Genomic DNA, 16,746 nt, shown 5'->3' on the forward strand with positions numbered 1-16,746 from the left:
AGTTGGCTTTATAAGTACTTCATGATCAAAAAGTACCGGGAAGGTGATGCCGACTATTTTCTTCGATTGGCCAAGGTGTAGTGCACCATGCGTACTTGCCATCGGGCCAGACAGTCAATAAAGAATATTATTTACCCGATTTGAAGTGTTTGAAAGATGCTGTATGTATGTCGCAAACGGGCGGAAATGTGGGCAGCTGAAGAAGCTGAAGGACTCATGGAGGACTGGGTTAAACGTTGGAACATGTGTGCTGCTTCAGACGGGCCATATTTTGAAGGGGATAAAATAAATTTGCTTGAAATTTAACTCTGTTTTGTTTTATTTAAACATTCCCGGTACTTTCTGATCATAGGGCGTATCTACAAACAAACAAATTCCATGATTCCGCTTACTGCAGGCTGTATTTTGAGGTTCAGAGTTTTGAAGCACATCTGTGTAAGGTTCATTTGATAACTTTCGCAACACTAAGCGCAGAAATAGTAACAGAAGAAGCTGACACCCAATTTAGAGAAAGCACAGAAGGCAATTTTTTGGTCTCACTTCATTACAATAAAATACTCCAGCGGCCCAAAACATTAGAAAAAGAATAAGAAGCTCCCCATAGAATCAACTGTAAAGTAATAACCCCATATCCTAGAACTTCAAGAACTTTAATTAAAAATGAACGAAAACTTATTCAACTAAAATTAGTTTTTATTATTGTATATTTGTTTTTTGTATTGTAAAATAAACAATAAAAATAATAATACTCGTTCTTTTTCCTGCAGGGTATGCGCTACATACATGGCTATGTGCAAGTAAATATTTATAAGCTTTCAGTGCTCCTCCATTTTTTTGTATTTGCTTTGAGCTTCTCAGTTGACTTACGCTAAACAATGATTACTAATAATTTAATTAGATAGTTTCATTTTATTGTATTTGTATTTGTTTGGACTCGCATCTGGCTTTTACTTTTGCAATTATTTTTTTCATTTATGTAATTTCGTCACTGTGTGGCGTTCACTAGTCATTTAATTCTATGCTTAATGGCTTATGCTATTCTTACATTCGAGCTCTGTGACATATTGGCTATAATTACATATCTACAGAGGCACATAATCATACATTTTAGCGAAATTGTAGCTAATGATGGTTACGGTCAACCTACAGTTTGGTTGAATAGTAATTGAATTATTAGGCAATGCTGGTATTGAGAATTTTCGCAATTGGCGTTATGATGGATAAGACTTTTGCGATAAAATTTTTTTTTTAACAAAAACTATTCAGTAAAAATACAAATTGTTTTGGCGATGGATGTAAAGAGGCATTGTTCTGCGCACTTCCTGTTATAGTAACCCAAATACGAGTATTTATTATCAATGGCGAAGCTCGCGTTCATACGAGGTGTGGCTATTTGATTATAGAAAGAAAACTGGCAGCACTGTGTCAGCACCTCTGGAAAGAGGGGGCCAGCCTTTTGTTCTAGTTGAAGTTTGAATTGTTTGTGTTGTTTGTTCATTTTTCGAAAGTAGCTTCCGTAGTGGCGTCACTACAAACTTTTTGGGTGTTTGGCCGAGCTTCTCCCCCTATTTTGTTGCGTGCATCTTTATGCTGTTCCACAAATGCAGGGACCTTCGGTGTAAAGCAGCCAAGAGCAAATATGCAAAATCATTCTAAAATCAAAATATGAGCTGAAAGTGTCATGAATACCCTTCTTTCTCTAATTTATGCAAAAAAAACATCCAGCTACTGGAAATTCGTCGACGAGCCATAAAAGCCAATTAACAACTAAGAAGAAATAAAATCAGAAGTGTGAATACAATTACTTACACCTACGATAAAATCAAGAGTCCAAAAGTGCAGCGAGCTGTTAACAAATACTTAGAAAGAAGTTTAGTAAATTACACAAAAAATGGCCGGGGAATAATAAATTATTTTTTGCACTTATTTTTAAACGACTGAAATCGTTAAGCCAACGATTGCGAGGAAAAGATAATAATAAAAATTTATAAGCATAACCGGTAAATCGCATAAGGATTGCAATGCGAGCAAATCCAAATAATATTTTAAATATTTATTTTAATTATTAAAAATATACAAAACGTTGATTAAAAAAAATGAAAAAAATCGAGAATTTTTTTACTGTAAAAATTTAATTGCGTTATTTCAATTGAAACATTTTTTATTGAAAATTTATCGTTTTTATCAATATTATGAAGGCACTTAGCACTGCGACGCGAAAGATCTGTTGTTCCCTCTTACTGCATTCAGAGTCTATCTTTCAGCTCAACTCTCTCAATAAATTTTAGCTGTTTACCTATTCTACTAAGTTTTATTTCCTCCCCTGGTGAAAGTTTACGTAAGTTTGCCCAAGGTTTGTTCCGCTCAAAAAATATTCAGAAAATTCGAAATACAAGTTTATTACTCAAGAGTGATGTTATCGCTCTCAAAGTACTCCCCATCAACTGCAACGCACTTATGCCAAAGTTTGACCCAGCTTTCGAAACATTTCTGGACTTTATTTTCGGTATAACTTTCAGTTTTTTCCATTACTTCCTTTAGGCTGTTAAAACAAGTTCCTCGTAGTAGTTTGTGACCCGTAGTTTAGTGACTCGTTCAAACAGAAATTATCGCAGGTAGCCATATCAGCTGAATTCTGGCAAAAATTCGTGGGATACAATACCGGTATAATCCATAGAAAAACGTAAGCAGCGCTTTCTTTTTCGATTGAAATCGACGTGGTTTTTTGGTGTGTTGGTTCATTCGGAGTTCTTCACTCACTCGCCTGACGTCTAAATTGAGTGTCGTACTTCCCTCTCGTGGTAGTCGGGAGGGCCTTATCGAAACTACAACGCACTGTGGCCATCTGTTGCGTCGGAGCTTTTCCGACTACTTCAGGCCCGGCATTAGATGCTCAAATGGGTCTAGCACCACTTGATGCTTTCATCCAAGGATAGCCCTTGAAGGCGATCTCTTCTGAAGAGTTCATACCACTCGACTGTTTTCTTTAGAGAATCTTTACCGAAACAGTTTCTCAACATTTCTAAGGTTTCGCATCATTAAACCCATTTTTAACCTAGCGTTTCCGGCATTTTCGATTCGATAAAAATCATATGCAGCAGTGTTGGGCACGATGTCACCACATGTTTGACCATTCCATTTTTGCCCCTACAGAGCGTGGAAGTTCCATTGGACTATGGTATATTCCCACATTAGTAAGATGGTCACTCAGTCTACAATGCCAGGTTATAGTTCCTGTGATGATTTTAAAATTATTATTATTTAAAACCATACAATATTAAAAGTGGTTATGTTTATCATTGATTTAGATTACGAGTGTGGGTGAAAGAGAGTCTGTTGTGCCATGTCCCCAGTAACACAGTAATCCCACATTTACTTACAGATTTCAATGATAGGCAACGCTGAAATATAGGCTGTTTCCTCCGACTGCAAACAAGTCCGATAAACAAGTGCTATATCATTTTGTGGAGGCGGATTATTTAGTGACATCCGAGTCTGTCATCTCCACGCTGACCACTCGAACATGGGTGGCACTGATGGTATGGCTAAGAAAGCCTATGGTACAGCCCAGCCCTTCATAGATGCAAGTCAGCCACCACTCGTCAAGGTTTAGGTATCAGGGTGGGGTCTTTCGAAAATATCTTTTTTTATAATTTCAAAAATTTTTGTTTCTGAGGTATCATAAGAAAGCTATTGACAACAAATTTAGATTCTTTAACTGGCAGTATTTCTACCCATTGCCAGTAAAATGTTATATGTCCTTTTTCAGGGAACTCTTTTAAGTTGTCTGAATAAAAAAGTCAATTTGGCAGAAATGTGAAAATTTTTTTCTGAAATTTGCTTTCCAGTCATTGGGCTTCTCGGTTCCTCTACTTTCCTGCGAGCCCCTTTTGCAACTCCAAAACTTAAAAACATTAGTCAAAAATAGCCAGTCAGTATATGACTGTCCATAGCTTCTAGAAAAAATAAATTTTAAGACTCCTCAGAGAAGTCTTTGTTCCATATTTCCTTTCTAGGCAGAAAATGCTATGAGCCGCACGCCACAAATAGGAAGAGAAGCTCGGCCAAACACCCAAAAAGGGTGTACGCGCCAATTATATGTATATATAATATATATGATATACTTATATACTGTATCTGTCCCGTTCGCACCTGTCAAATATGTTTGATGCACGACGCCATTTCAAAAGTTGTAAAACTTCAGATAGGGTTATTAATTTTGTGCCATCTTGTACTAAACATACTACATATAAATACACTTCTTCTTCCTAATTTGCTATTCGTATTCACATATAAACGATTATACAATTTAAAAATAATATTTTATTAAAAATTTCTTTTGTTTGTTTTAATACAAATTTTGAACTATATTTGAAAATGATTCGCGGTTTCTAGTTGTTTCCAAGAGGTAGCCCACACGTTATATACCGGCCCACTGCCTTATGTGCCTCAACCAAGAACACTGCTTACCCCGGATAAGTCTTATGCCTTCTATCTAGCTCTGCAATATGAGTTGCAGCAGTTAATATTTCGCAGAAATTGACTCAGAGAGAATATTTTTCTACGTTTGAAACACCTTAGGCGTTGTCTGTCACCGAAACTCTTTGTATTTTTACTCTTGCCCAATTTCATATTATTTTTTAAAAAGATTATATTTTTGGATAAAAAAAAAATTGGACCTTGATGGACCCCATCGTTTTTTAAATTATTAAAAAGATTTGCGCAAGAGCCCCCTCTTATTTTCCAAGCGCAACTTCGGTGGAGGTTTTGTTATGGTTTGCCGTGCATTTACATCGAAACCAACTCTTGATATACAGTTTACATCATCGCGAATGAATAGTAGGGACTACAGCAACGTTTTGAAAAATAGTCTCCTTCCTTTTATTCAGGATAATCGGGAAGTGCCTTTCGTTTTTCAGCAAGACAACGCCCGAATCTACGTAAGCAGGGAAACAAGGCAGTTTTTAATCGATTTTTCCATAGAAACTATGGACTGGTCGGCGTGTTCTTCGAATCTAAACCCTATAGAAAACATTTGGGGTATATTAGTCAGAAGAGTATAGGCCAACAAACGCCAATTTGACTACACCAACAAGCTTAAAGTGGCAATTAAGGCAGAATAGGTTTCTGTAGATGTAGATTTACTTAAAAAGTTAACAGAATCGATGAGAAAAAGGTTATTTTTGTGTCGCTAAAGCAAGTGATGCTTCCATAGAATACTAAAATTTTCTAGACGACAAAAAACAAAAATTCGAAAAAAGTACAATATACTGATGGAAAGCACCTACTTTTGTTAATCGATCACTTTGATTGAATAGTGTCATATCATTTTGAAACGCCTGGAAAACCGCTTTTGCTAAAAATTTTCTTTATGTATTAAAAAAAGTTTTAAATTCTGTAATGAAACAGATAACTTTTGTTACTTCAATCGATGTGTAAACTTTTTATTTTCTTCTGAAATCTATAAATTAAAATACTTTGACAAATTAGAGGCGTCTTATGATTATGCAACGCACCTTAGTAGTTCTTCATTAGAAACTCGATTGGTCCCGGATATTTTAAGTAATCTCCAGAAAATCCACATTTCAAATGCTTGCAGTATCTTCATGTTTGACTATTTTGCGGTCCATATTTCCAAGCCACATAAAGCAGTATTGGCCACACATAGCCTACTAATACAGAGTCCTCCCGTAATGTGTAAGGGTGTAAAGGTGTAAAAATCATCTCTACGTAGATAACGCAATGTGCTAAAAAAATTTTTCAAATTAATTTATTTACAAAGGCGAACAAAATAATTATTTTTTGCTGCTTTATTATAAAGGAGATAATATCAATATCATTCTGGCGCGGCGTACAGGTATTATATAATTAGATATGAGTAGGTCACTTTGATGTAAGCGCAATTATTTTGCGGATTATCTTTTCATTTACATATAAATTAGGTATTACATATATAAGTACATCTGTATATGTACGCATGTTTATATTAATATTTGGTATGAGTTAATTGCATCCAACCCTTAATTAATTATTTTCTTAAATGCTGCAAAGCCTAAGTGATATTATAGTTTCACAGTTTTATTTTCTTTAATTGGAATAATAATTAATTTTTGAAACTAGTTTGCTATTTACCCTAACGTAAAATTATTTAAGGCTAATTTTTCTATAAGTAGACAGCACTTTGGCACCCTCCCATCACGACTAGGCAAGTTGTCGCTGATCTTTCGTATGTAAGTAGTTTCTGTGTAAGCCCAACTTCATCCAGTGTAAGATGATTAATGAAAAGCTGATAACTTTATGTACTAATTGTTAATTACTAATAATACTCACGTAGTCAAACGTGAGGTGAGTACTAAAACAAAATGTAAACAGAATAAATACCTGAAATACGAGAGTCACTAATTACTTACATTGTGTGAGCTTAATAAAAACCCCATTAAACGCAAGAAATAGGTATAGATGCGTGAATCGTCATCTCTCACGATCTGAGCGTATGTATATGTATAAATCTATATATAGAGTAGATATCTTTGAAGCATCTCAAAATTTTTTTTTCTTTTTTTTTCTTTGCTTTAGAATAAACAGCTTCTTTTGAATATTCCTGCGGTGGAAGTTACATCCCTAGTTGACTTCCGGTGACAGCTTGGAGGCATTCGATTCAGTGGAAGTGAAGTTATAGCGTCTAAAGTGTCAGTGTGTTTGTGTCATCGGTACAAAAATGAGTTTCGAACAAAAAACTAATATCAAATTTTGTTTTAAAATCGGTGATGAAATTAATGAAAAACATTTATGGTGATGATTGCCTATCTCGTGCCAGAGTTCATGAGTGGTTTTCACATTTCAGAGATGGCGGTGAGGACATATATGGCAATGAACATAAAAATCAGTAATCACCGAAAACTCCATCGAAATTGTTTGTAAATTTATCAAAAATGAACCGAAATCATCAACAAATTCATGAAATCGGAGTTGAATATCTCCAAAACATCGATTTTTCGCATTTTAACTAATCATTTGGGCTTACGAAGGGTCTGCGCACGTTCCATTCCGCACAAGTTAACTGAGGACCAAAAATTGCTCAGAACTCAACATTCGAAAGACCTCATCAAACGGGCGAGGAAAGACGAGAACTTCCTTTACAACATTGTAACTGGTGATGAAACGTGGTGTTTCCAACATGAACCTGAAACTAAGCGTCAAAGTGCCGAATGGAAGGCCCAGACGAGTCAAACCCCAAAAAATCGCGTTTGGAGAAGTCAAAAAATAATTCGATGCTCATTTGTTTTTACGATTCCAAGGGAATTGTCCACAAGGATATCGTGCCAACGGACCAAACCGTCATTGCAATTTTCCATCTATGCGTTTTGAAGCGTTCGTTGCATCGCCCTGAATACCGCGAAGGAGGAAGCTGGCTTATTGCATGATAATGCACCATCTCATCAATCCACTCTTGTGACTGATTTTTTGATTAGAAGTCGCATTTTCACCATCAATCACTCACCATATTCGCTTCGTTTTTCGTCCGTAGAGGCCATCCAAAAGGCTTGTACGACATCTTGAAGGGCATCCCGGTCAATGACCTGAAACACTTTTTCGAAAAGCTTTTAGATCGCGCAAAACAGGGTATCGAGGCCAGAGGGGACTTTTTTTGAATAAATAAACTCGAAGTTATCAGAACAAAGTTCCTGTCGTTACTATTTTAGCTCAATCCTGTTTGTTTTGGACTTCACCTTGTATGATGCCATGTATTTATCCGAACATATTTTACATAAGAGCTAATGCATGTAACTCATCGTCGTACGAGCTCAGCCAGCAAGCAGGCAGCATGCGCGACGTCGTTCTTCTTTAACCGAGCTATGTATTACCGTGTAATACTTGGATTTAAAAAAATTTATTCGAGATGATGTTAAGCCCTTGGGTTGTGCATATGTATAAAAAAACACTGGCAACGTGTCTTTTAACCATCGGGACATGATCGATTTAGTTTTGCGTTTGCCAATCAGGAGACAGCCACGAATGTCTTTTTTCTTTGATTGCTCTTTCTGCACTAAAACCAGATAGTCTAGGTCTTAAAAGTTCTCGAACCCTTTTGAAGAGGATCATCAGCCTTGGTCCGTGAGCGAATGTTTCGTTACTGAAGCTGGATTTTGAAACCGAAGCTGGATTTTTCCTCCGTCGGGACGGGATGTGAATAACAACACTTTTTACCAAAGTGGGTTTTATACTTTGAATCTTAAATGAAAGAAATCATAATGGGATCTGTACTATATTCAAAATTTTAAGTCTCTAGTTCATCGGCATCGGTAAGCTGCTTAAAAATTAACTGCTATGCTCCTGTTAAGATCTCGGATAAAGACTCAAGCCAAGCAATGGCTTGAAAAGTGTTATGGCGACTCCGCTCCATCAGAAAAAAAAAACAATAACAACAATAAAACGATGGATTGCTGACCTCAAACGTGGTCGTAGAGGCACCGATGATGCACAACGCGGTGGACGTCCAAATGAGGCGGTAATTCCAGAAAACATCAAAAAATCCACATGTAATATTCATCGATTCATCTTCATTCATCAGCAATGAGTATTGTATAGCGTTATTGGAGCTTTTGAAGGCCGAAGCCGAAGCAGAGAAACGTCCGCATATGGCAAAAAAAAAAAAATGTTTTTCATCAAGGCAACGCACCGTGACACAAGTCAATCAAAACAATGGCAAAACTACATGAATCGTACTTCAAGATGAATCGTACTTCGCAGACCTCGCCGGTAAGAAATTTCGCTCGAATGAAGAGTTTATCGCTGAAAGGGAGGCCTATTTTGAGGCAAAAGATAAATCGTTCATAAACTCCCAAAACGATAGCATTTATTTGACCGACCGTTCATACGAGAATTTGACTCATCGATTGACCACCAAAAGGCAGCACCTGTCACAGGTAATGGGCGCTCTCCAATCGTTTTCATCGAGACTGGCGTCAAGGTAAATGCGAAATATTATCGGGAAAGTATTCAGGAGTTTGCTTTGTAGCAGACAAATATTTCGACGTGGACGTTTCAACAGAACTCCTCACAATGGCTCTAGAGCTCACCAGACGTGGATCCGGTGGATTATTCTCTTTGGGCCGTTTTGGAGAGCAAGGTCCAAACTAAAAGATTCACCAGTCTCGAGGCGCCTCGAGTGAGCCAAAATTTCTGCACGTCGCATTCGGGCAGCTTTCGATTCGTTTCTGGACCGTCTAAAAGCCATAGTCAAGGCAAAAGGTGGTCATATCGAGCAAAAGTAAGTAAAAGTTTATTCTTAATTTTGTATTATTTTCACACATTTTTTACTTTTAATTGAATAAAAGTATTAGGTACGCAACTAGGTTCTCGCTGTTTGTCAATAGATGCCGCCAGCAGTGTGTCGATAATCTAAACGTCATAAAGCAAGCTTACTTTTGGTTTTATGAAAATGTCTGATTTTGTACCGAATAATCGTCATTTGCGGGAAGTGTTGATTTTCCTCTTTCATTCGAAAAAAAGCGGCGGCTGAAGCGCATCGAGAGATACAAAAAGTTTATGGAGATGCTGCTTTAAGTGAAACAACGTGCCGAGAATGATTCCTGCGCTTCAAAGGCGGTGATTTTAATGTTGACGACCGTCCACGTGAAGGAAGGCCAAAAACCTTCGAAGACGCTGAATTGGAGGCATTGCCCAATGAGGATCCCTGTCAAACGCTAGAAGAGCTTACTTCAGTATTAGGAGTTAGCCGTTAGCCAAACCATTTCCAAACGATTGCTTGCTTTGGGAATGATTCAGAAACAGGGGACTTGGGTTCCTTATGAGTTAAAACCAAGGGAACCTGTGAACAACTGCTCCAGCGGCAAAAAAGGAAGGGTTTTCTTCATCGTATCGTAACGGGTGATGTAAAATGGATTCATTACAGCAACCCAAGGAAAAGAAAGTCTTGGGGACTGCCCGGTCATGCTTCTATGTCGTCGCCTTGACCGAATATTCACGCTGCGAAGGTTATGCTATGTATTTGGTGCGACCAAGTTGGTGTTATTTATTATGAACTGTTAAAACCAAGCGAAACCATCACTGGGAATCGGTATCGACTTCACTTGATGCGATTGAGCCGAGCACTGCGCGAGAAGCGGGCGCAATACGCGGAGAGGCTTGAAAAAGTGATTCTACAGCATGACAACGCTCGGCCTGACGTTGCCAAACCCGTTAAAACCTACCTAGAAACACTAAAATGGCAAATTCTACCCCACCCGCTATATTCCCCAGATATTGCGCCGTCCGATTATCACCTGTTCTGACCGATGGCACATGGTCTAGCTGACCAGCAGTTTCATTCATATGAAGACATCAAAAAATGGCTTGATCCGTGGATAGCCTCAAAAGATGAACAGTTTCACCGCGACGGTATACGAGATCTACCATAAAGATGGGAAAAAAGTAGTAGCCAGCGATGGGCAATACTTTCAATGAATCACTTGTAACCATTTTTTCAGAATAAAGTTGTATTTTCATAAAAAAAAACAGCGACAACTTAGTTGCGCACTTAATAATTTCCCAAAATAAATGTTTGGCCTTTTTAATTGGTTACACTTCGAGTGCCGGACCCTGTACAATGATGAATAAAGCTAATTTTGAACATAAAAAAAGGTGTTCTTTGTTAGGCCCGGGACTTTTCAGCCCATGTGTTATGTGGTAAGGAGCTAGCGGGCAGGCGATCTTGCTAGACTGAGCGGTTATTAGTGAATCGCAAATCCACAAATCGGTAGCAACCTATTATGGAACACTCCAAGTTACCTTCCCAAATATTGAAAATAAAACTTTTGTATTTTTCTTTTGCACTTGTTATTATTTTTTAACCAAATTATGGAGCAGTGAAATTTGATATCACTACAAACCAACAAAAGGTTCTTAATTGTAAAAATAAATAAAGACAAGCAGTCTAACAGTCATATACACATTAAATAGTTTGGGGAAAAGTAAATCCATTATTAATGTAATTAAAAAATAATAAAATCCATTACTAATGCAATTTGAAAAAAAAAAAATAGTTTACAACTGTTTTGTGGTCGCCTACTACTACCACGACTTTTAGCATAGTGTGAAAAGTCACCTTGACAAAGCGCATAAACTTTACATTACTTGATCGATCACTACACAGCCATCTGCCGAGCAAATAATGGATATCTTTTTCCCCAAACTAATATCTTAAATAAATCTTAGTAGTTTCAATAAGAAACTACTCTTGGTTATTATCTTCATTCGGGACTCCTAATATGTCCGCTATAGAGAAGCGGCTGGGCGCACGTTGTTCCGGTTGCGCGGGTAGCACAACCTCCGCATTGCAGCTCCCATCAGCAGCGCCCAGAACATCCTTATTTAGATACTTCAGATACTCATTGCCACGCACCATCACTTCCACCATTTGGTCGTAGATCTCCTTGATTTGCTTGTAGTGCTCGCCAATGGCAAGTTGCTGCAATTTCCTCACACGGCGGCTTAAGCGACAAGCGATGGTATTTTTATCACGCCGTTCTTGGTCTTTAGGCGAACGCTCTTTCTTCGGAAACGAACGCACCATGTTGCCATGATATGCGCAAATGCTGCGTAGCTTATTTTCATTGATCAACGACAACAAAGAGGTGTCGATGTCGGGTAGTGAGCTGGCAGTGGTGTCTGTAGCGGATTTGCTGCCGGTGGGCAACTGTAAGGCGCTGCCCGCCGTGGATTTTATTAAGGCTTTAATGGCCTGGGCCTTAAATCTTATGTTTCTTCTTGTGGTGCCGGTATTAGCTCTTTTGTTGGCGCGGTTGATACTTGCGGCTGTGGCGGTGGTGCGAGGCTTCTGCTTATTATTGATGGTGGGCGAAATTGATGCTGGCTGCTGTTTTTCAATGCTTTGCTGCTCGCTCGGTGACTCTGCGAGTGATGATAACTTTAACTTGCGTTTCGTGCGTCGAAGCAATGGTGTTTCGTGAAGTTGTTGTCTTTGCGATGTTACGGAGATACCGCTATCCTCGCTGGGATTACGCGTTTTCTTGTATGGAGTGCTGCTGGATGCACTGAAGAGTTTCGCAAATTCAGCGTACTCTGAATCGTCGGAAGATAGTTGAGAAATGGAGCTTACTGCGCCTGGGCTGCGCTGGTCGTTGACTTGCTTCAAATCCTTTCGTGCTTCTTCGTCTTGGAAGCGCTTACAGCCACCGAACTTCTTATGATGATACGAAATGTTCGCAGTGGTTTGATTCAAAAACTTAGGCATTTTTACTGTTGTGATTTTAGTCAAAGTTAGTTTGCACTTATTTGTATTTTATATTTTAATTTAATACGTAAGAATCTTTTCAGTTCGCGGTCGATATCTTGTCTGCAGGATGTGATTTCCAAGAATGAGCATTTCCACCGAAAACATCTATTATTTATACGTCTAGCGGTGGCTGTGCATCTCAGCAACAACACTATCAACAAAAACATTAGTTCTGCTTTCTCGCTGATAAGTGGCAAACCGCAGATATGTTTGTAGTAGTTGTTTACGTTTTTTGGTGCAAAACAATATCTAACTTCAGCAATAACAACTTTCGCACAAAGAATTGCCATTATCCTTTCTTACGCTTTGCACCTTTCGCTATTCAAGTGGCCGCGCGAGGATCAAAATTGTTTTGACCAAATAACTTGCTGAGCCTTGTTTACGCGCCTAGGCTAATATTTTTTAATTGTTTTGTTTACATTTTGTGTGCGCGCTGACAGCCTTGAGTACCGTGACAAATGTTTGTCAAGTAACTGTTTGTTATGTTAAACAAAATGGGTCATGTGTAGTAAATATGGCAATCCTAATAAGGATAATGGAAAACTTTTTTCAAATTATTGCATTGTCATCGGTCCTTGATAGGTGTGCAAAATTTCAAGTCGATCAGATTTTTAGAAGCCAGTGAAAATTAAGCTCAAAGATTCCGTTACATGCATACATACATACATACATACATACATACATACATACATGCATACATACATACATACATACATACAACCCGACCTAATAAAAGTGTGTTAAAAATTATCGTAATCGATAACACCTCTTTAACTTTGTTGTGATAAATTGGCACTTAAAATTATACCTCCACAATTAAACAACAAACAAGTAAACAATAATCAGCTGAGTAGTTGTAACGCCTCGAACACATAGCGCCCAGAATTGTATTGTTTCAATTCCGCTTTTTCTAGGCGAGCCAACAACAACTACATATTATGTAATATTACGAAAAACAAGCATGTTATGACAACTTGAGAATCTCCTAAAAACAATCAACAAATTTGAACAAATCGCTCAAAAGGATGGTGCGCTTAACCTTTTGTCTCGTGCACACCACTGGTAGTACAACAACACGAAGAAGGTTGCTGTCATTCTTAATGCTAAAATATTGAGATATTTTGTTTTTGTTTAGCTACACAGGAGACTTCAGCGTTGCCATTATGTCATTGGTACAGAAAACAATAACAATAACAATGCGCCATGCTGTTATTTTTGTTTACATTTCCCCAGTTTCCCTTTGCCTACTTGTTTTGCTGTTTTTCACTTGTAGGGCAGTACCTGCATAAACAAAAGCCGCAACCACTATTTGCTTCGAAGCAGCTCCATTTTGTTTTTTTTTTTTTTGTTTTTTTCAATGCACTGCACAAAATGCATCTCCACAATAAGAGAGAGTTAGAGCCAATCATAATCATTTATTCGGATTTTACAATTGATTATCCTGTAGAGTGTCCAAAATGGTGGTAAGAGCTTTTGTTTGTTTTTTATTTATGTATTAAGGGGTTATATACAGTTAGAATGTTCAAAAAATCGATTTTTTTATATCTTTTTTTCTTAATATCGTTCCGGTGAAAATTTTCGAAGTTACACGCAAATTTGAAAAGGCGTTTCAGAGTGCTTGAAAAATGATTTTCAATTAGTCTCAAATTTTAACAAGAGCTTCTTAAATATATTTTTAGTAACTAATCGAATATTTTTTCTCACCGATAAATATTTTGTTTTATAAACAATTTAAGGCCGAAATTTTGGTCAAAAATCGATTTTATTTTTGAGAAACGACCATTTAATCAAAAAAATTTATTTTCCTTATACCTTCTATTAGTAACTAGATTTAATATTACTTTAACGAAATCTGTTTGGTTTTAAATTTCCAAGGATTCATTTCACCGCAAAACGTCTTTTTTGAGAAGAACTTCCGAAGATCAGCTGTAGCTCCTTTCCAAATTAATATTTTTACTAAAACTAAGTCGTAAAATATAGTTAAAAAATAACAGAATATGTGTAAAAATTTGTAGGTCAATAAATTTAAAAGTTTTCTCAGAAAAAACTCTGGAATACTCGCTTTCTTCGGCTTTCTAACTGTATATAACCCCTTAAGGCTGCATTAAGGCTTAATACTGTAGGCTCCGCTTCTTTTGCGGAAGAACATCAAGACGCACGCCACAAGTAGGAGGAGGAGCTCGGCCAAACAAATGACAGAAGTATACGCGCCAATTATTTATTTTATTTATTTATGTATTAAGATAGTCATTGGCGATTTGCTTTCGTTTTTTGCTCATCTAAGTGCGCCTTATTGTGTAAACAAATAATTAGTCATTGTTATCTTTTACTTTAAGATCCACTTGGCTGATACTCTTATGCACTATTGTATAAATGTAACCACTAAATGTGTTCATTATGAATGCTGTGAAACAAATACTAACACTATTTCACTAAATCTACCACTACATTCTTACCAGTGGCTACCAAGGGGCGGCATTGGTCTTACTCAGTGGGTGGCAATTTTGTTTACGCTCGCATTTGTTTTCGGCGCGATCACTTCAGCTACCTATATTCTCTTCAAATATTCGCTCAGTTGGCTTGATCTTTATTTGCACTTTGTATGGCGAGAATGTCTTGCAGCCTTGCATACATATGATGCCACTGCATGATCACGCATTACTTACATGCATAGAAAGGTAAATAGTTGCATGCACACTCTTGCTCGAAAGTGTTATCACCGTATTTACGTTTATCCTGCTGTGCAGTGTAGCACCCAACTTAGCTTAGTTTCAATCTGCTTTTTTTATTCTCGAATTTCATTTTACATATTTGTTCTTTCGCTTATGTCGTGTGTCTATTTATGTATGTAGGTCCACATAATTGTTCAATTTGTCAGCAATGGAGTAACGGCAATGCACTAGCGTACTTAAGCATACGAATTAAGTAGGACAGGAATGCATCGGCATGTATCAAAAAGGGAAATTAATCTTTGTTGATTCTAAACCAACTGAGCAACAGATAAGGAAAAACGCTCTTTATTTTGGTAACTTATTTACATTTGAAATATTCAAGGCCTAATGGCGTCATACAATTAGAATTTACATAAGTATATTATCGTTTCTGAGAATTGTGTGTTGACAAAAATGATCATTTTCAAATTAACAAATATATTTATTCTTGGAGTATTCAAAGATTGAATATTTATTATTTTTAACGCAAGCGGTATAAAGCTTATCAAGGAAAGTTTGTATTGTAACATCCATGACATGGCTTGCGATGTAAAAACTCTGATGATAATGTCGCATTTGTGCCTCCCTGTGCCAAAGCTATTGAATTTTCGTATTCTTTGCTCAAGCTGTTGTACTCTGACCTGCTCTGACCAGCCGAATGTGAGACATTTTCTACGCTCTCCAGAAAGTGAGGGCGAATTTTGTTTATCTGTGTACACGAAATCGTCTAAGTAGTTGTGCGAAAACTTTAATTGTTGCAAAAATGCAATAAAATGTTCTATATACATATATTGTAATTAAATACATATGCATGTATGTATGCATATTCTATTACATTAAATATTTATTTTGTGTAAGTTTTGTATTTATTTTGTTCTATTCGCATATGAAGTACGCAACTTTTTCACAGGACAATATTTTCGTGTTGTCGGCGTATACTGAGCAGACATTTTTTTTTTTTTTTTTGAGAAATGAAAACACTGAGCTTTCTCACACACTCATAATCGCTTCTATAGGTAAAGTTTATGTATCCTCCTTTAAAAGTTGCATCTTTACGTATGTATATACATGCATCCGAGCGATTCCATGTGAAGTGGTTCAAATATTTTGAATAAAAATATACATACATATATACATACAAGGTGAACAATGATGCCTTTCGAATGCTGAATTCTGAGCAATTTTTGGTCCTCGGTTAACTTGTGCGAAATGAAACGTGAACAGACCTTCCGCAAGCCCAAATGATTAATTAAAATGGGATAAACCGATGTTTTGGAGATATCGAACTCCGATTCCATGAATTTCAACAATAATTTCGGTTCATTTTTGATAAATTTACGAACAATTTCGATGGAGTTTTCGGGAATTACTGATTTTGGGCGGCCCATATGTTCAATGTCATTTATGTCATTTGTTCGAAACTCATTTACCGATGACAGAAATATACTAACATATTAGACGCAATAACTTCGCTTCCACTGAACCGAATGTCACCAAGCTTTCACTGGAAGTCAGCTGGGAATGTAACTTCCAACGCACTAACTCATTAAAAAGATGGCGCCATCAAAAACATTTTTATGTTTATTTTGGACTTCACCTTATATATATATATATGTATATATAATTGGCCGCGTACACTCTTTTTGGGTGTTTGGCCGAGCTCCTCCTCCTATTTGTGGTGTGCGCCTTGATGTTGTTACACAAATGGAGGGACCTACAGTTTCGAACGGCAGATAT

General features: G+C 37.2%; 1 protein-coding gene across 1 annotated transcript; it reads right to left on the reverse strand.

The window, feature by feature from the left end:
* Positions 1 to 10,831: 10,831 nt before the first annotated feature.
* LOC128863920 (uncharacterized) lies at positions 10,832 to 12,366 on the reverse strand. The gene has a single exon (XM_054103341.1). The coding sequence runs from the start codon at positions 12,254 to 12,256 to the stop codon at positions 11,234 to 11,236; it is 1,023 nt and encodes a 340-aa protein (XP_053959316.1). The 5' UTR covers positions 12,257 to 12,366; the 3' UTR covers positions 10,832 to 11,233.
* Positions 12,367 to 16,746: the final 4,380 nt, after the last annotated feature.

Source organism: Anastrepha ludens, chromosome 5 (assembly GCF_028408465.1).
Source record: "Anastrepha ludens isolate Willacy chromosome 5, idAnaLude1.1, whole genome shotgun sequence".
NCBI classification, from domain to species: Eukaryota; Metazoa; Arthropoda; class Insecta; order Diptera; family Tephritidae; genus Anastrepha; species Anastrepha ludens.

Bases quoted from the DNA above. Each gene is read 5' to 3' on its own strand.
- LOC128863920 (XM_054103341.1), bottom strand. From the start codon at position 12,256: ATGCCTAAGTTTTTGAATCAAACCACTGCGAACATTTCGTATCATCAT.